General features: G+C 39.5%; 3 protein-coding genes across 4 annotated transcripts; all 3 read right to left on the bottom strand.

Moving 5' to 3' along the window:
* Positions 1 to 296: 296 nt before the first annotated feature.
* LOC129357817 (shugoshin 1-like) lies at positions 297 to 3,875 on the bottom strand. 2 transcript variants are annotated; one of them, XM_055026808.1, is made up of 3 exons: positions 3,078 to 3,875; positions 2,803 to 2,917; positions 297 to 2,263 (listed from the first exon to the last, which is right to left on the bottom strand). In XM_055026808.1, the coding sequence occupies exons 1-3, from the start codon at positions 3,871 to 3,873 to the stop codon at positions 2,158 to 2,160; spliced, it is 1,017 nt and encodes a 338-aa protein (XP_054882783.1). In that variant the 5' UTR covers positions 3,874 to 3,875; the 3' UTR covers positions 297 to 2,157. The 2 variants fall into 2 exon arrangements, with proteins under 2 accessions (XP_054882783.1, XP_054882785.1); XM_055026810.1 differs by having other exon boundaries at positions 2,803 to 2,914.
* Positions 3,876 to 3,895: 20 nt separating this feature from the next.
* LOC129357820 (shugoshin 2-like) lies at positions 3,896 to 12,853 on the bottom strand. The gene is made up of 8 exons (XM_055026815.1): positions 12,810 to 12,853; positions 6,608 to 6,690; positions 6,302 to 6,477; positions 6,146 to 6,220; positions 5,165 to 5,235; positions 4,916 to 5,052; positions 3,951 to 4,840; positions 3,896 to 3,904 (listed from the first exon to the last, which is right to left on the bottom strand). The coding sequence occupies exons 2-8, from the start codon at positions 6,681 to 6,683 to the stop codon at positions 3,896 to 3,898; spliced, it is 1,434 nt and encodes a 477-aa protein (XP_054882790.1). The 5' UTR covers positions 6,684 to 6,690; positions 12,810 to 12,853.
* Positions 12,854 to 16,437: 3,584 nt separating this feature from the next.
* LOC129357819 (uncharacterized) lies at positions 16,438 to 19,456 on the bottom strand. Its single transcript, XM_055026814.1, has 3 exons — positions 18,225 to 19,456; positions 17,030 to 17,210; positions 16,438 to 16,834 (listed from the first exon to the last, which is right to left on the bottom strand). The coding sequence occupies exons 1-2, from the start codon at positions 19,420 to 19,422 to the stop codon at positions 17,068 to 17,070; spliced, it is 1,341 nt and encodes a 446-aa protein (XP_054882789.1). The 5' UTR covers positions 19,423 to 19,456; the 3' UTR covers positions 16,438 to 16,834; positions 17,030 to 17,067.
* Between the last annotated feature and the right edge of the window lie 340 nt (positions 19,457 to 19,796).

Raw genomic sequence — 19,796 nt, 5'->3', positions numbered from 1 at the left:
ATAAAATGAGCTATAACATTCAGACGTACTATGTCTCTTGGCGTGTTGTACAGCCTTGTAAGATCTGAGCATGGCAAATGGATGCTAGGACAGAGTGAGGGGGCATACAAAAAAAACATTTTGTACGGCAGTACAAAATGTTTGACCCCTGTGGTTCAAAAGAAAAAATAAGGACTGAGGATTTTTTTTTTTTACTAAATAAAAAATAAAGCTTTCTAATTTTCTATTTTGTATAAATGTTTAAGTAACATCAGTGTGAATGTAAAAATGATCCAGAACATATTTTGTATCTTGGACTGATGGCTAGGGAACAAAACAGCTGACTTACATCTGTACAGAGCCAGGCTTTTCTCCACTGGCAGTCGGCTCTGAAACGCACACAGTCCTCTCAACATGAACAATGACCTTTTGCTGCTGCTTGCAAACATTTATTTCTACTGTTTCTTTGCTGCCCACCAGCTTCACTGCACACTGCTGTGAATTCATGTTTCACAACTGATGGAATTTATTATAGACCGACCATGACAGATACAAAATTTATGTCAACAGTGACTGAAGGCAAACCTAAAAAGTTAGATCTTAACCATAAATCCTTATTCAGCACTGTACCAACAAAACAGTTTGTGAAAAGTCCCAAAGATCCAATTCAGTAAACTGTTTGGTTATATGGTTTAACATTTAATTCCTGATGCTTTGTTTCCTGTCACTGGTTTGATCCCTTACTGCTTATACACGAGTATGTTTGCAGCTTCTAGGCTATCAGATACAATGCAGTACAGTGACACATATATGCCTCTATGTGTCACTGTACTGCAATGAACCTTACTAAAGCAATAGGCATTCTCTCTAAGCAATTTTGGTCTTTCAGACTAAAATTCCCCTAAATGTATTTATATGTAACAGCTATGTACTAATACCAAGCTCACCTCAAAGGTCTTTAACCTATAATTTTCATGTATAAGCTGATCATCAGGCCCCACTTTGTCACAATCAGTAAGTAGAACAAAAGGGTCAATTAAATATTTTTAAGTCTGTAGAAGATTATTTAAATTTGCAAGCAGATGGTCACATCAATCACCCTGACGGGTCATTCTGTTAATGTGTCTTATAAGTTAATAAATCCTATACTTGTTTGATGGCAGTTCATTTGATGTTTACTCAAAGTAGCATGTAAGGTGCAAATATATTTTGGCTAAGAAAAACTTTTAATTATACAAACTTACTTACCATAAGATGAGAGAATCATTGCTTCTCGCCATATGCGATTTGGATGCTAAGGACTTCCTAAGCTACATATGGCTCCACTGTGGTGGGAAGGGAAGGAGATGTTGTGTTTAAAAACTCAAATATATTCAGAGGCGACTTTTGCCTGAATTCTCCTGTCCTCACCAATAACAGCCAATGATCACCATTTTAAAAATAGTAAAGTATTGTTTAATTAGTACAACATTTTATTTATTTTCCTTTCATTTTACTCCCTCAATAATAAATATGAATAGCTCATGTAATAACTAAAAAAAAACATGGATGAAAGACGCAGAAATAAGTATGAACATACATCTCCCCTCATTCACATAAAAAGAAAATCAGCTCTTCAGCTCATAAGCCTATTCATTGCAAACATTAAGTCACTCATACTATCACTCATTCATATCACAAATGGTATATCAATCTGTTAGGCCACCAGCCTGTTTTCCCTGGCTGCTGGGGAAAAAAGCCAGGGAAAATAATTTTGAAGGAATCCCTGAATAGAAAAAAAAAAACTATACAAGCTTCAACAGATCTAATATGTTAAGATTTATACTCACAACACAAGCTGATGGACCAAAAAGTGGAGCTGGGAGATCTTCACTTAGCATGCTCACACAGCAAATCCTAAACATGGTTGGCTTAACTGAGACTTTATTCTGTGCAGCTGAACATCACAGGGAGTATCGGGTTATCAGCTTCCACTCGATTATTTACAGCTGGCCTCCCATCAGGAGCAAACAGCTGATACATCCCCAATGACAATGATGTAAAAAATCTAAAGTCTTAACACCACAAATTTGAACAAATTCTGAACTAGCATTCTCTGTAGGAAACTAGAACACTGGATTTATCACAAGGAAAAAGTATTTGTTGTTGTCTGTCCACAGCCCACCCCACTGTTTTCTTCTACGTCTTCTTCGTCTTCGTCTTCTTCGTCTTCTTCCTCCTGCCTTTAAACACCGGAGAACTCAGAAATGTGGTGTCTGTGAAATCATCTCCACGCCTAATTTTCCTGTTGGGGGAGGGGAAGAAAAACAGAAATTCAGCACTGTGTTCCATTTCTCTCTCTCTTTTCTTTTTAAAGACAAACACAAGTCTGGATAATATGACCAATCATAACACTAGTTCTAGTAATGATAGGTTGGTTATAGCTAACTTATTGATACAAATAAAACCTAATTTCAGAAAACAAATTACAAAAATGTTCAAAATTCATCAAGTTAAAATTAATTAAACCAGGGTCAATTTAGCCAGATGATTTATCACTGCACTCTTAACTGGCACGGTTCAAAGCTCAGTTGTGAGAACGGTCCAGTCAAAGTCCTGACATGAAGCCAACTGGAATTTGCAGAGAGACCTGTCCAAAGAAGTATGTAGATCTGGGTTGAAGGGGCATTACAGAATATCTAGAATGTTTAACCAGACCTGTGGTCTGCTGAAGCAAAAGTCAGAAACATAGACGGAGCTTTGAGTAACCAGCGTCACTGTAGCACTGGTCACATAGCCTGCGTTGCTCTCTGAGTTCCTTTCAGTGGGACCTGACGTTCTCACCTGTTCAGTGGTGGCTCCTTATAGGAGACCACACAGTTCTTTCTCCTGCTTCTTCCTTTATTTTCACCATATGGGTTTGGAAATGTGTTGGTAACAGTTGTTAGAGTTCTTCCTGCTGCAATGCACAGCAAAGCATTAGCTGTCAGCTAAACCAAAGTCAGACAAGGTTAGATTTTGTGTTTACAGTATTCCCTTATTGGGGTGAGTCTACCCAGAGTTCACAGGTAAACTCTGATACCCAAAGAACATCTATTGACAGTGGAGGAGACACCCACCTGGTGAGGCTCTAGTTGACCCCTCAGTCACCACCAGCCTGCATGATGGGCTCCTTTTTGGAGAGTTGGGTGCAGAATTGGATTCTGGGTCCAGAGTGCTGAGCTCTGCAAGCAGCGATGGTGGATCCACATCCATTATCAGAAAGCTGACATCCTGATGATCCATCTCATCATTAACAACCGATGTCCTTGTGTTATTGCTTTTGTCCTGACATGTCGGTCTGTGGATGACAAATGTCTTCCTTAGGTTCTTGGTTTCGGCTGCTGTGTGCAGCTTTGTCTTCCTTTGTAGTTTTGAAGCATTCCTGCCTTTGGAGTCTTTAGGATCAGGTGGATTTTCACCAATGTCATAATGATCATGGCTGAGGAGCATCTGAAAATCCTCTTTACCTTCCTTCCTGACCTTCAGACTGTAAGGGCTGCAGACAAGAAGCTCATCACGGCAGATGGGATGCAGACCAGATTCATCTTCAGATAAAACCTTTTTACTGCTTTTCCTTGTTTTTCTCTTTCGCCTGGAGTCGTAACCATCAGCATATTTCCCCAGTGACGATATCATCCTGTTCCTGGAACCTCCTGCTTCGTCTCGTCTGGATTTTTTAGATGTTGGGTTCTCTGAACGGTCACATTCATCTGCTGGCAGGACTTCCATGTTATGCTTTGATGTTTCCACCAGAGGGCGCTTTGAAGTGCTGTTGGTCTCTGTTTGCTGATTTGCCTGGAAATATCCAGAACTCTGAGACAGATCGTCTAGCAGCTCCTCAGCTGGGCAGTGGGGCTCTCCAGGAAGCATCATGTCACAATGAGCATCATGCGAGTTACTGTTCCTAGAGAGAGATGAGTTTCTGGCCTGTTCTGCGTTTTCCTCCTGGCTGGAGGCTGATTCTCCTCTGACCCGAGACCTGCCTCCTCCACTGGATGGAATATGTATTCATATGGTGGAGGTGGCTCTGTTTTTTCTGCTTCCTCTTCATCATGGACCTTCTCCGGTTTGGACTGTTGGCTCTCGTCATCATGAGGCAGACGGACTGACGAGGTCTTTTGAATGACCATAGAGCGCCTCCTTACTTTAGTTCTCGAACGTCTGTAGGTGATTTTAGAACTTGGTGAACCTTCTTCAGGTTCACTGCCCCCAGCCTTCAACAAGGTAACTTTAGAATTGGAAAAATAATTATTTAAATCTTGTGAGACAGTGTCACAGCTGTCAGTATCGCTCTTGGATGTCTTCTGGTGACTGGCAAGCTTGGGGATGCGAGATGCTTTCATATTGTTGCCGCGTTTTTTCGGTAACTGTACCTCAAGAACTCTTGAGTCTTTATCTTCTGGTTTATTTTTCTGAGTAGAAATTTTCACAGGTTCCTTATTTGGTCTGTGGTTGAAACCATTCTGGACATCTGGACTGGAACCCACCTGTTGACTCTCTGTGCCTTTTGTCTCACAGGAAGGACCTTTCTTCTTGGCTTTGGTTTCCACGGTGACAATTTCAACTGCGTTACTCAATGTAATCTCCATTGACGTATTGAGAAGCACTGTATTGTCAGTTCTTGCTAACTGAGACTCAACTTCTGAGGCTGACACACTTGGAGCGTTTACGTCACTAGAAAGGGATGTTGTGGAGTTTCCATGCGTTTGATTGTGCTGAGGACAGAGGACAGAGTTTATTTGAGAGCTGGACTGGGACAGGCGCTCCACTTCACTCCTGTCTGAGAGTGAAGTCTGAGTGGGTTGAACACGTTGACTGAAACGCCTTTCCTCTGCGTTTTCTGGGAAAAGACATTCATTTATAGTGAGGCAGTACATATTTGAAACACTGCACTGAATGATGCCAAATTACCCACCATGAAAAATATCAGAGGAGTTGCTGCATCTGGTTAGGGCACTTAAAACATCCAGATGAGGGTTTCCTTTGAGCAGACCTGGTGTAGCTTCTATGTTTTTGTTGTGACAGAAAAGATTCCTTAACATTTCAGGCCTCCTGTGTATAAGATAGAAATACAGAAAAATATAACTGTCAGATATCATTTACGTCCACTGAAACTACAACACCTACAAAGGACACAACAAAAGCAAACGCAGGAACTTCTGACCGCGCTGCTGCATCGTTCTCTTTGTTTTTATCTGTTGGGTAGTGGCAGCCCTCTGACAGTCTTGGAGAATCCTGAGGGAAAACACATTTTCAGCTTCAGCAGTTCAACCTATTGGTCTTCATTGAGGTTTTGTAGATTAGAAGTCAAGCTTTGGGTTCCACTGCAGGGGAAATAAATAGACTCCTCATTGGCATTCTTCCTTATATGGTACTGAATACATTGAGACCAAACATTTCAAGTCATACAGTTTAAAAGATAATTATCTTCAAAAATAAATTTCTTCAAAACTTCTGTTTTTGAAGAAAGTTACAAAAAAAAAAAAATCTTGGGAAAAAAATAAAAAAAAGTCAAACGCGGAAGTTAAATTTCTGTCTGTATTCGGTGTATGTAAAGTTGTTGTTTTCAACAATAGTGAAAAATGACAGGGATTTTTTTGTGCTTTTCCACACATTTTTTTTTCTGAGTAGTTATAGACTATAAAATTTGTTCATTTTGACTTCAAAAAACTTAAAAACGTTTTACTTTTTTTTTACTATGACTAGAAAATAACAGAGGAAAAAGCGTAGTCGGGTGAAATGTGGACGATTAGCCTCCAGACACAGGCCAATCCATTCTGAGCATTTGGAAGCAACTTCAAGTTCCTGAGATCTACCTATGGACTTTGAGATGTATTTAGTCAGTGCCTCTCCTCAATGTAAGTCGAGGAAAATAATCTGAATTATTTCACCTCCACTTACATTGAGGTGAACAGACAATTGTGGAGTAAGTGTCAGTAAAAGAAAAGAAGATCTGAGTCTGGGAATTGGAATAAATCATAATAGTCACAACTTCAGTGTAAAAAAAACAAACAACCTTGCATGTCATATACATCATGACGCAGTCAAAATCAGAGGATGTAAATTTGATTAAAGTCACATTTAAGCAAGAAAAACATAATCTTGTGGTAAAAAAATATAATCTGATTGGTGACTCGTCTCTTACGTCATCAGAAACTAGTTCTGCCATCATGTCCAGCTGCTGTAGAGTGTTATTATGGAGATTTTTCAAGATGAGCATCTGTAGGAGCAGAACAATAACAAGTAGTGAACCAGATAATGGTCAAACTAAACTCCACATCAGCTGATATATCACACTCACCAGTTTCCTTTGGTTGTGTTTCTTGGTAGCCAGCTGGAAGCAGAGATCTTTGACCTGTTTTTGCAGGAGCACCACCTCCATCTCAAGCTGCCTGCTCTTCTCCTTTTGGGCCTGCAGAGCGAGAGCCAGGGCCTTGTTGTTGGTCTTCAGGGAGACCTTGAAGAAGGAGGAGGTGTCTGGTGTGAAAGAAATACGGTGTTATCACTACTCAAAATCTGTGACAGCCGCAACACAAATGAGATGGAGACTAACCCAATTCAATTTCAATTTATTGATCGCAAAAATAAATTAAATAATTAAACCTACTGATAATTTTGTTTTTGATCTTTGAAGCCACAGCTGACGTCTGCTTCGATGGTGTCATCGTTTTCCTGGGAGGCATCTTCAGACTGATGGATTAAAAAAAAAAAAAAAAAAAAGGAAGGCAGAGGCTTTAGCTTATTTAGCAGTAGTGAAACAAAAAGATACAAGACATGTTAAAACCATCAGACTCTAATGTTTCTTTTCTCATCTCTCCATTTAGCATTTAATATTCAGCATTAAAGGCTTTTTTATGCACATTTTGAAGTATCGCGTTAAAACAACTGTCAAAGACACACCCAGAAGCACGAATAGCAACGTTTTAACCAGGAAAGGTCCCATTTCACCCTAAATTAACACTCCACCATGGCTTGTCATTAATTAGCCAGCTGGTGGTTTCTGTCCTAACTTTGTCCAGCCTTACCGTCGATGAAAGTCCTCGAGTTGCAGCGCTTATCTTCTAAAAAATGAAAATCTTAGAAGGGAACGACACAAACTACTGTATTCAAGAATGTATCAGCTTTGCAAGCCTGTAATTGAAGACTGACAACTTTTTTCAAAAACAAACAAAAAATCCGCCAAACTTCCGAACATGCGCATTAACTAACTGACGTGAACTTCGCCATTATCTTTTTTTTTTTTTTTTTTTTTTAATCTTTTTTTTTTTTTTTTAAACTCTTTATTACTATTATCAACATATACATTAAACATGTAATCGGCTTCAAATGTACATAAAATCTGAAAAACATGATGAAGCCGATCTCAGCTGCATCCATACAGACAAAAAGGAGGAACAAAAATAACAAGACAAAACAAAAGACATACATTAGGGGTTTTCCAGCAATTTCATGATGATTATCATATCATATAGTTCTGTATCTTGACCTTTGTTCATGAAATTCAGCGATAAGAAGAGGTGGCAGAGATCCTTATGAAAAAAGGGGAAAGACGGTTTGGTTTTAAGGAAACGACATTTGTGTATGAAAAACTTGCCCATAATAATTATGACATTTAACAGAGTTTCAAATTTCTTTTCTTTTCTCATAGTCCCAAAGATAATATCATTCTTGGAAAAGTCCGGTAAGTTCGGGATTTTAGGAAAAAGCCAGTAGTGAATATCATCCCACAAAGCTTTGCAATACACACAATCATAGAAAAGATGTTCAGTCGACTCAATATCACCATTACAAAATAAACAAGTGTTATCATCAATAGCAAATCGAAGTCTAAGGAATTCCTTAGAAGGGTAAACGCCTGAAAAGATTTTGAAGTGGACTTCCTTGGCTTTTGGAGGAATGGGAAGCTTTAAATAATTTGTTCTAATTTTTTCTTTCTGATCTTTTGAAAAGAAATGCGATATAAAATTTGGATTGGATATAAACGGAAATAGAGAACTAATAAAGCATTCCCGAAGTTTTTTGTTTTTCAAATTCTTATCTGTGATATTGAGCCCATTAATCAATAGACCAGGAAGCTCAGCGGTTCTGCAATCAGGGATCTCATACAAACATTTAGCTGTAGATAAAATATTTGGGGGAATAGCTTTAATAATCTTTTGAAATACACTTTTATTTATTTGTAGGTTATAATTACCACTGAATTCTTCAAGAGACATAACCTTCCCATTATTTAATAAATGCATGACAGACCAAACACCTTGTTCTAGCCAATTATTTATAAAGATTGATTTATTATTAATTTTTACGTAACGGCAATTCCACAAAGGAGTATTGTGTGGGCTATAGTTATGTTTATAGATTAACTTCCAATATAATAAAACTTGCTGGTGAAAGAAGAAAGTTTAACAGGTAGTTTTTTAACGTCAAAGTCACATCTAAGAAGAAAACTAACTCCACCCACATTTGAAAATATTTTACTCGGAATATGGAACCATAAAGCCCTTTGGTTTGTTAGGAAAGACCGAAGCCAATTCATTTTTAAAGTACCGTTCATGCTGTCAAATTCAATAGCTTGCAGTCCTCCATCTTCAAACCTTTTGATTAAATTACCTTTCCTGATATAGTGAGTTTCTGTTTCCATATAAAATCAAAATTCATCCTATTGATGGATTTGATAGCTGAAGTGGGTATTCCTAATGTATATGCAGGATATATCAGTCTGGAGATACTTTCTATTTTGGTGAGAGCTATTCTTCCCAGAATAGATAAATCTCTGTGTGTCCACTTATTTAAATGAGTTTTACAATTTTGAATTTTTTCCCAGATATTTAGGTTTTCTAAATCAGATTTATTTTTATTATATGCACACCCAAATATTTGACACTGGATTTTACAGGAATATTAAAAGCAGTCGATAGAGAGCAGTCTTTTAGAGGCAAAATTTCACATTTGTTTAAATTTAATTTAAGACCTGAAGCATTTGAGAAGGAATCAATCAATTTAAGAATTTTTGGAATTTCATTCAGATTATTAAAGAAAATGGTTGTGTCATCAGCGAGTTGACTAATAGAAAACTCCTTACCCATTACAGCTAATTTACCAAATTGAGCATTTTTAATTGATATGGAAAGCATTTCTGCAGCAGCAATAAACAGCAATGGAGAGATTGGACAACCTTGCTTTATACCTTTGTTGATGCTAAATCTGTGTGAGGTACCATGTGGAAGACACACTGAACTATTGGTATCTTTGTAAAATGTCCTAATTACGTTAATAAATTTATCACCAAATCCAAACAAAGCTTAAAGCTTGAACATAAATTCATGTTCTATCATATCAAAGGCTTTATAAAAGTCTAAAAATAATACAAAGCCTTCATTTTCTACTAAGTGATTATAGTCAATTAAGTCCAAAATAAGACGAATGTTATTATGTATAGAGCGCCCTTTTATAAAACCAGATTGAGTGTCAGAAATAATCTGGGATATGCCTGATTTTAATCTGTTGGCAAAAATGTGTGTCAGAAGCTTGTAATCATTATTTAATAATGTTATCGGCCTTAAATGATCAAGGATAGTTGGATCTTTCCCGGGTTTAGGAATGAGTGTGATGACACCTTGTTCATAGTGTGAGTTAAACAATTATTTTCTAATAGTTCTGTAATCATTCCAAACACAAGTGTTCTGATTTGGACCCAAAAGTGTTTATAAAAGTTACTTGTCAAGCCGTCGCAGCCTGGAGCTTTGTCCTTGGATAAAGCGCCCAAGGCTTTATCCAATTCCTCTATAGTGATATCTGCCTCACATTTGCTTATAATTGTCATCAATTTTAGGAATCAAATGTCGAACAGAGTTAAAGAATATTTCTGTCATTGAGTTATTATATCAGAAGAATATAAATTGCTATAGAAGCTAAAAATTTCCTTGGATATTAATTTTGAGTCAGTGCATGGTTTATTATTAATTTGCAAGCAATTCACTGCATTCTCTCCTGTCTTATTTTTTCTAATCTACAGAAATATGCAGTACTTTTTTCACCATCCTCAATCCACTTCGCTCGGGACCTTAAGTAAGCTCCTTTGGCTTTTTTAGTATAAAAATCATCTAATTCAGTCTGCAGAATTTTTTTGCGCTGTTTGTCTCATTATTAAAAAACGGTTTAGAACAGATGTGACTAAGTTCTTGAATGATTTTTAATTCCTTTTCCTTATTTTGGATAGCTATCAATTTGCTGTGTTTAATTGAGATTTCACAGACTTTAAATTTAAAGAATTCCCATTTCTTTGTATAAGAACTCAGATTTGTATCATTGCAAATTAAATTGAGAAGCTCCAGGATTTCATTATTAAATTTTTCATTGTTAAGGAGGGTTGAGTTGAACTTCCAGTAACCTTTGTTGTGGGATGTTTTCAGTTGAGTTGTGATACTGAGTTGTATTACACAGTGATCAGACAAAGGTGCAGGTGAAATTCTAGCATTTACATTATTTTGCATCAGACTGTTTGAAATTAGCCAGAAATCAATACGTGATTTAGCTGAGCCATCAGGTCTGAACCAGGAGAAAGACTGACTGCTCTGATTTGCTTCTCTCCAAGGATCCACCAAATTCAGAGATAAACAAAAATTTTGTAAAACCACATTTATATGATGAGATTGGAATTTAGAGGGAGATCTATCAAGCCATTCATTGTACACCATATTAAAATCTCCACCCAATATGAGATTGTTCGTGGGATATTTCTGAGATAGTTCTTTTAGTTGACTAGTTAGTTCAGACAATAAGGATTTGTTCTGAGCAACACTGTTGTAACCATAGACGTTACAGAGAATCAGAAAACTAGTTTCCATTTTGAGTACACACATAATCCAGTGGCCCTGTTTGTCTTTCCTATGAGTTTCTAGTTTTTTCTGAAAATTTTGAAATAGTAAAGCAACACCAGCAGATTTATTAGTACCATGAGATAAAATTATTTTTCCCCCCATTGATTTGACCAGAAGTTCTCATCTGCCTTAATAGAGTGAGTTTCTTGTAAAAATATGCAGTTAGCATTTGTATTTTGTATTTGTATTATCTTTTTCTTGTTGCTGCCATTATTGTTGCACTACTATCATCGCTTAGATTTTAATATTTATTTTCCCTCTACCTCTCCAATGAGACCATTTTTAATTCAATATTTTTCTTTTTCCTTCTTTACTATTTAACTGAGCAATCACATTATTACCACATTATTTCCTATTCAAACTTTTTACCCCCTGACTTTAGTTTAAATTCTTATTTTGAAACTATTTATTTTTAGTAATATTTCTGATAAATTACTGAATATTTTTAGGAGTGAAATGAGTAGTGCACCATTTTAGGGTTCACGTAATGGCTCTGAATGCAGCTGAAGCTGTCTGTTCTCAGGCTATAGTCTGTTGACGCTCGGTGCTTGATTAGTCAGGGCTGGGCTTGCTGCTTGTTGTTTTAAGGGAGTCGGCTTCTTCTTCCAAATGTTTGACAGCTGCAGCCACTTCAGGAATTGGAGTACTCCTCTGCTCTCAGTTATGTCAGCTTCATAAAGTTAATAGGTAACCTGCTTGTTTTACATTTTGCTTTTACTCTTCACTGACCAACGCAGATGCAGCTTCCCGACTAGTTAGCACTCGAAGCTAACCACATACAGCCTGATAGGCATCAGCGGCTGCTAACATTAGCCAACCCTCAGCTTAGATTAATAAGCTTTCTTGGCTGCTTCTGCGAATTATAAGCCTCTAAGTCATAACATTATCTTTAAGTTGTCAATAAAAGCAACCCATTATGAAAGTCTGACACTTTCGTTTACTCGTACAAATCTAATTGAATCTGCCCCGTTTCGCTTTAGTGTCTCTGTTAAAAACCAGCGTGTGAGGGGTTTTCTGTCAGCTCCCCTGGTGACTCAGAGACCGTTCGAGCCGGGTCAGGGCGGTGCTTTCTCTTTTCCGGGTCTGGGACTTTGCTATAAAGCTTCGGTCTGTTTAGATCACATGATAAGGTGAGCGGAGTGTGATGCCTTTTACATCGGCTTTCTCTGCACTGTAATCCAAGATGGCATGCATTTCCAACTCCAGCTCTATTGCCTTTTTCAGAAGGTAAGCGCTGCAGAATCTCCAGGACACGCGTTTCCTTTTTGTTTCAGTCGAGCACACAGGGAGCAGGGGCATGAGAGTCTCAATTAACTGTCAGCCGACCGCTATTGAAGAGGGCCACCATGGACCTGGGGCATCTCTGTTGGTAAGTACTTGAGGCTCATAATCCGACTGATGAAGAAGGTCTAAGAGAGTGGGAATATCATTACCAAGTATAACTGAATATGGCAAAGAGGGAACTACAGCTACTTGTACCAGGTATGTTTGACCTCCCACTGTCAAATACACCTCTGCACTAGGGTAGACATGCTCATCTCCATGTATACAGCTTATTTTAACCCCCACCTCACTTAACTTTTCATCTGGGATTAAGCTTGCATGTACTAAAGACTGAAAACACCCAGAATCAAGCAATGCTTCTTCTTTCTTCCCATTAACTAGCACGAAGCCGTACAAGCTTTTCTTTTTTCAACATCAGTAGCCGCTCTTGGAATTGAACACATCAGTGATGGCTTTGATTTTAGGGCGGGACAAAATGTTGCGTATGGCCAAAACCATTACAGTTGTAACATCTAATATCCTGACCTGACGACTTATGAAATGACTTTTTAACCTTAGCAGGTCGATGGGAAGGGAACTGCTTAAAACTAGAACCATTTCTAGCCTGACTTAGACCAGAGCCCTGTTCACCCCCAGTGGACTTACTTGGTTGGGCATAATGAGTCTCTTGGCCAGCATAGGTGCTCCAGCTCCCCTCCTGGCTGATCTGAAGACCTCTGCGAGAGTAGCTGCTTCTTCTGCCGTCTTCGGGTCACGCTCACGTATCCAGACCTCCAATTCTGGATTAACCATCCTTAAAAACTGCTCCAGAATTATCTGCTCAGATATTTCTTGCACAGTAGATTTATCAGGTTTGATCCATCTTGAAAACAAGTCTTTCAGTCGAACATAAAGTTCATGCGGCGTCTCACCTGATTCAATCTTTAGGCATCTGAAGCGTCGTCGATAAGTATCAGCAGTAATTTCATATTTTGCCAGAATTGCCTCTTTCAGTTTATCATAGTTCTGAGAGTCAGCAATATCCATTAGAACATAGGCTGTGCGGGCCTTTCCGGTCAACAGAGGGACCAGACGAATCGCCCACTCATCTCTGGACCAACGACACACCTGGGCCATCCTCTCGAACGTCGTCAGAAAATGCTCAATGTCGTCATCCGTCGATAAGGGAAGAAATTTTGGTTCAATTATGGACCTGGAACCATGAGCCACCTGAACATCACCACCATCTGATTCTTCTGCAGGTGCTTCAGATGTTGAAGGTTGATCCTGTGTGTCTGACTCATCCTGTTTTTCCAGTACCGCATTCACTTGCAGCTGCATTTGTTGAAACTGATGCTGATACTTTTCCACCTCTGCTCCTGGCGGGAAAAATCTTTATCCATCTTCATGTCTCTAGCCACCTGAGACCGCATGATGGATTTCACCAACACCGCCAGTTCCTCCAACTTATCTTCAGGGTTGGTCGCTGCCATGGTTTTCATTTCAGAGGAAGCTCCAGCTGCTTCATCAGGCTCTCCCTCTTGGCCTGGCTTTTTACCACCTCTGGTCATCATCTTTGCACTGTGGCATGAATAGACGCACTTCTGACACCACTTGTAACAGGTTGGCCTTTTACGGCTGGATTTTTCAGTACAGATTGATGATATCAGGCAGAGTTTAGGTGGAACAGCAGGTTTATTCCTCCCAGCATCACAAACAATGTCACACTCTTGGTCTTACAAACATCTCAATGTCTCAATATCTGTCTCACAGGTGAAAATTGCAATCTTAAATAGTCCCAGCTGTGACAGTTAAAACAATCTGAAAATTCATAAGATAATCCCAATTAATGAGCCTCTGGGACATAATTGCCCAGCAGACAAGATAAAGGCTAATATAAAAACTACATATTTACCAAGAAAAGAGAGGATTTACACCACATGTGCACTTCTACCACTGAACAACTTTTGTATACACTGTAGTCTATCTTTGTCAGCGCAACTAAAGATGCTAAGTTCTCATGGTCAGTGTGCTATATATATATTTGCATTTACAAGACCAGCATATATGCTTAACACGAAAGAGTCAGCTGCACCATTAGGATCCATCCAAAATAGAACAAGGGATAAGCTTTCCTGTCTTATCCACGAGAAGTACATAATAGGACTCAGTCTTACACATATTGATCTGTTATCCAGCTCATTAGCATGCAGTAATTGGGACCGGGCATAAAAAAAGTTATGATGCATAGATTTGAAATAAACATCCAGCCAGGGCAATAACAAAATGGTTTAGATAAAGGCATTTCCAGGAGAAAAGATGTCAAAGTTGCAGTCAGGATGACCTTAAGTTAATTTGGAAAGAAGAAGGAGCAATAAAACTCTAGATGTGCAAAGCAAGTGGAGTGCCAAAATGCATGTGGGTATAAAGGGTATATAAATTGTCTGTACAGTATAAATATCTGCAGAGTGGAAAACTAAGTGTAGTTCATTTTTTGTGTGAACAATCTTGACCAATAAAGCTGATTCTGATGAACAGCAACTGACAGAAAAAAAGCAATCACATATTGATCACAATCGCAGAAGAAGTGATCACAACATCATCGCCACCTATAAATTAGTGTCTGCATTAAGCCAACATAGGGATTCTTCACCCATATCTCCTGAAAACAACTAAAGTCAGTCTATTTCTTATCCCAAGGTGACCATTTTCTGACAAACGCCTCACGTTACAAGGTGCATCTGCAAGGATCAGGTGACAGATTGCACCAATTGGTGCGCATGCATCCAGTTAAAGCAGCCAGTGTGCATTTCAGTTACCTGGCAACCTCTTTGAGAAAGTTGTAACTAGAGTCAGGCATGGGAAATTTACAGTAGCAGCTGGCAAAATAACCACACATATGAAACGTCATCACTGGCAGCAGTTTCTCATCATATCCAAATCTCCCTGAAATGATGGGTTGATTTTTGCCCCATACACTATCTCATTTTCTATAGTTGCCTTGTATGACAGTAGAGACAGAGAGAGATGTTTTCTTCTTACCACCAACACTGAAGTTCTGACAGCCTCACTGACGCTCTGCCTGAGCTCCGCCGCGGTCCCAGGCTTATTGAGCCCCCTGGTAAACTTCCTCGGCTCAGGTGGACCAGAATCCATCGCGCAGTTCACCTTTCATCTGGCAGGAGCAGAGCAATACCGAGGTGAGAGTGGGAACGCCTATCTGATAGGTTTTACAATGCCGTTGTACCTGAAGTAAACTCATCGCCAACGCTGCGGCTCCCGGACAACTCCGCTAAGTGTCACGCCCATTTCTGTGTATTGGTATCCAATTGGACAGCAGCGAAAACCAAAGGCGCCCATCATGTCTCCAGCCAACACCCTATGACTTCTTTTCGGAGTTTTTTTTTTTTTTTAATTCAGCTTCCTTAACATCCGTCTTTAATTTGCGTTTCAGTTGCTTATGTTTTAATTTCTGATGCGACACAAGAAGCTGTCATGGGTGTAAAAAGGTTGGAATGCGCTCAGTTACGCGTTGATCTCAAGATACCGCAATCCGATGTCGCCACCTGCTGGAACAGGAATGTAACTACCATAGATATAGAGGGGACAAATAGGTCTGTCATATTCTGAGTGGAAACCACTATGAGTATTTTTTGGAAAAATTAAAATATAAATGAGATAATTAAATAATAAGAACTCAGCCGGGTATTTCACTTGTTAATTATTTTTATTGTTTTAATAATATGATATTATTTTTAAAAATTACCTGATAATTCCAGCTTTTTTGGACTTTATTATCAAGAAATATTGCAAAGACAGAGGAAAAATTGATTGATGAATTACAACAGCAGCAATTTCCTTACGAATGATGCAAAGTGACGATGGTGCACAAACAAAATAAGTTAATACAACACAAGACAGTCACGTTTCTTGTATTTACAGTTACACGATTGGATAAAGAACCGTTTACTTAATTGCCAACAATAAAACTACTAATTTTTCTTGTGTTGATTTAACGTGATTAAATTGGACTACTAAAACCACCGCGATCACATTTGATCACCACCGGAAATTATGCGATTTATCGAAAGGCAACACTTAAATATGATTGGACAAGGTCTTTTGAATCTCAACCAATAAGAAGCTAATGGAATGGTTCTACCGCGGCAGGGCCATCCAGGTGAAGGGAAGCCATCCTGGTCTTCAGCGAGGCCCGCAGCTCCAGCTGTGAAGAGCTGGAGGTCTGGGAAAGACCTCCAGCTCTTCCTCGAAGAAGCAGAGGAGGGGGAGATGAGCAGGAGGAGAATGGAGAAGCTGCCTTACTCCCTGGAAGCCACGTAGATCTGGACCTCATCTGCGGTTTCCAGGCTGAACCTCTAGCCCAGGGGCTGTGAGGTCACCGCCCCGGGCCAGGAGCATCCGCTTCTCATCTGCACCTCAGCATAATGCTGCCGCAGAATGGTGATGGTGTTGTAGGCCCAGTATTAGGGGCTCGGATGGGCAGGCTTGATAGCAGAAGCCAGATTAGATGTGATCCGCTGAATAGCCAGTGGATCACGGTCATCCCGCGACACATTTTTAAGATTGTGTGTCGCCTCCAGCAGTCTGTGCAGGCCTCTGACCTTCTCCGCAAAGTGTGGGTCATCTGACTGCTGGTGATTGTTGAGGCTGGACGGTTGGAGGAGACCAGTCTGACTCCGACATGAAAGGTAAGTCATTATTATTGTCATTATCAACAACATCTTTATAATAGATGGCCAATTTGATTCTGATGTGGCATTTTTGAAAGTTAACCCCTTGTTTAAAAGGGAACACTGTGCATCACTGAGAGTGAAAGTTTTAGAAAGATTACACACATTTTTATTTACAATATCAGAGTGCCCCACCTTCCTACACTGGCTAGCGGGGCCATCTATTTTAGCCACTATGTCCAGTAGCTGAGCAAACCAACAGCGGTGGCCTTGGACCAGTAGATGTTGTCCCAGGAACCCGGAAAGCCTGTCTCTGCAACGTCGGGATGAAGCGGCTGAGCTGCGCAATGTGGATGTTCATGTGAGTTAGGGTCACCTGTTCACAGAGGGGGAGTGCCAGCGAGAAATTTGAATGCAACTTTTGGAGCAACTTTGCATTAAAAGGGTCATTATTTACTGAATGTCATTTCATAACAACATTCGCAGAAATTCACAAAGACTGCCTTTATGTTCATGACAGACGTTCCGTCAAGTTTATGATGGTGTCATGTCAGTCTTGTTCACATCTGTCTCATGTTTTACTGTTTGCTATGTAATAACATAGTAACAGTCTAAACAAATATATATATTTTAAATTCTAAAGGGAAAATACTGCAGCTTACAGGTTGACCTTTAACATATTTCTAGAAAAGATAAAAATGATTTAGAAAAGTGTAACATTTTTATTAACATTTTTTAACATGCACATGCTGCCGAATACAACTTTTATAACAAATTTCTTTTACATATTATGTCATGTCAGTTTTATGCGCACCCCATCAAGTAAAGTGTCACTGAAATCTGACACATTTCTACATAATCTTGTATATCTTTCAAAGAAACATGTTCCAGATTCACCTTTAAAGCTGCAGAACCTTATAAAAATTAGATTCCTTAAAAATATTTGTTTAAGCTTTCCTTTGTCATTACAGAAAAGCAAGAGACTTATAATCTGTGGGAAAATATTCCAGCTGTCTTCCACTGACATGATATTATGATAGTGTTGACAAATATGTAAAAAAATATATATATTTATATATTGCTATAAAACTTATATTCTGCAGTTTTAATGTCATGACAGATGTACACAATAAAATCAAGTAAATTGAACAACTTTTTTCTTTCAGTGTGTTACTGCACAGACACAAAGTCAATCACGACTGATATCTCTAGACATTTTGTTGATGTTCTCAGGTTTGTAGAGAAAAATACAACAAAATTATTTTTGTATCGAATGTCTAATTTTATTAAGCTTCTTGCTGTTAATCATAAGTTATCAATGAAAAGCCTGACTTACTGCAGGTAGTTACAGGTAGTTCTTTAAAGCCTACTTCCACAGTGGTTGGCTCACCCAAAGCACGATAGGTCAGCATCCTCGGACGGCGGCGCTCTCTCTTTGGATAGCTCGATGTAGGCGGTGAGACAGCTGGATCATCTTCTTCCTCAGAAACCGTTTCCACAGATAGCTCAGGAGGATCCTGGTGCAGCTCCACGTCTTGGCTTCCATCTTCTGGTATGTTGTCCATCCATGCAGCCTGCGGTTCTTTCACTTTTGGTGCATTGTCTTGATCATGTAGGTCTGGTGTAAATGGTTCAGCATCTGGGTTTAAGCTGACAGCTCGGTGACCACTGTGCTGAGCAGGAGGAAACTGGCATACTAGCTCCATTTCCTCATCCCTCTCACTGTCTGAAGTTTCTTCTTGTGGACAAAGATGACATGACAATGTACTCGACTTAGTCTTTTTAGTCCTTTTTGAGCTTATTTCTGGGTTGTCGATTGGGAGACTGTCACAGGGGAGCAGGAGGTTCCTATGCAGCACACGACTTTTACCACCTCCTTCTGGTACTACTTCATACACTGGACTGATATCACTTCTCCTCTTTGTGATGATGTGTACTTTATCTTCCCAAAAGGATCTGAGCTTACCAGGGCCTCCTCTCTCTGATAAGTTGCGTACAAGCACACGCCCCCCAGGCTGCAGGTCAGCTCCATAAACTCTTTTGTCATATCCTTTTTTCCCTCTGTTTGATACACAGGTAGCATATTTGGTTGCGATCTCGTAAGCCTGCTGCATCCTGCTTTGCCAATCTTTGACAGCATAGTTTTGTTGTGTTTCGTTTGGCTGTATGTTAAACAGGAGATCTATTGGCAGTCGTGGAGATCGTCCATAGAGCAAATAATATGGAGAAAAGCCTGTGGAATCACTGCGAGTGCAGTTATATGCATGCACCATCTTGCATAAGGACTTTTTCCAGTCAGCCTTTTGCGCACTTGTGAGTGTTCGGAGCATAGACAGCAGCGTTCGATTAAATCGCTCCACCTGTCCGTTCCCTTGTGGGTGGTAGCAGGTTGTGTGGGACCCTCGCACGTGACAACACCTCTGCAGTTGAGCCATCAGCTGGTTTTCAAATTCCTTCCCCATGTCGTGGTGGATTTTCTCTGGGAAGCCAAAGCGAAGGGCAAAGTCATCAAATAGTTTTTCCACTACTGTTTTTGCGGATTTGTTTTTTGTGGGGTAGGCCTGTGCAAAGCGAGTGTAGTGGTCCATTATAACCAAAATATACTCAAAACCTTGCTTGCAGGCCTCTAGATGCAGAAAATCGACTGACACTAGTTCGAAAGGACGTGTTTGTCACAATGGGCATCAGTGGTGCTCTGGCTGCTCTCTGTGGTCGTTTTGACTTTAGACACTCACACACTTGGGTCACAAAATGTTCTGTGTCCTGCTGCATTCTGACCCAGTAAAACCTGTCTCGAATCAGATTCAGAGTCCTTTCGACCCCCAGATGACCCATCTCCTTGTGTAATTCTTGAAACACTAACAGATGGTGTTCTTTTGGCAAAACTAGCTGAGACTTATTTCTTGCTTTTCTGTATAAGATCCCATCATTGCTGATATACAGTTTTCGCCACTGCCTCAAA

This window comes from Poeciliopsis prolifica, unplaced genomic scaffold (assembly GCF_027474105.1).
Source record: "Poeciliopsis prolifica strain line A6 unplaced genomic scaffold, Auburn_PproV2 SCAFFOLD315, whole genome shotgun sequence".
Classification (NCBI taxonomy): Eukaryota; Metazoa; Chordata; class Actinopteri; order Cyprinodontiformes; family Poeciliidae; genus Poeciliopsis; species Poeciliopsis prolifica.
This window is presented reverse-complemented; position numbering and strand designations above follow the sequence as displayed.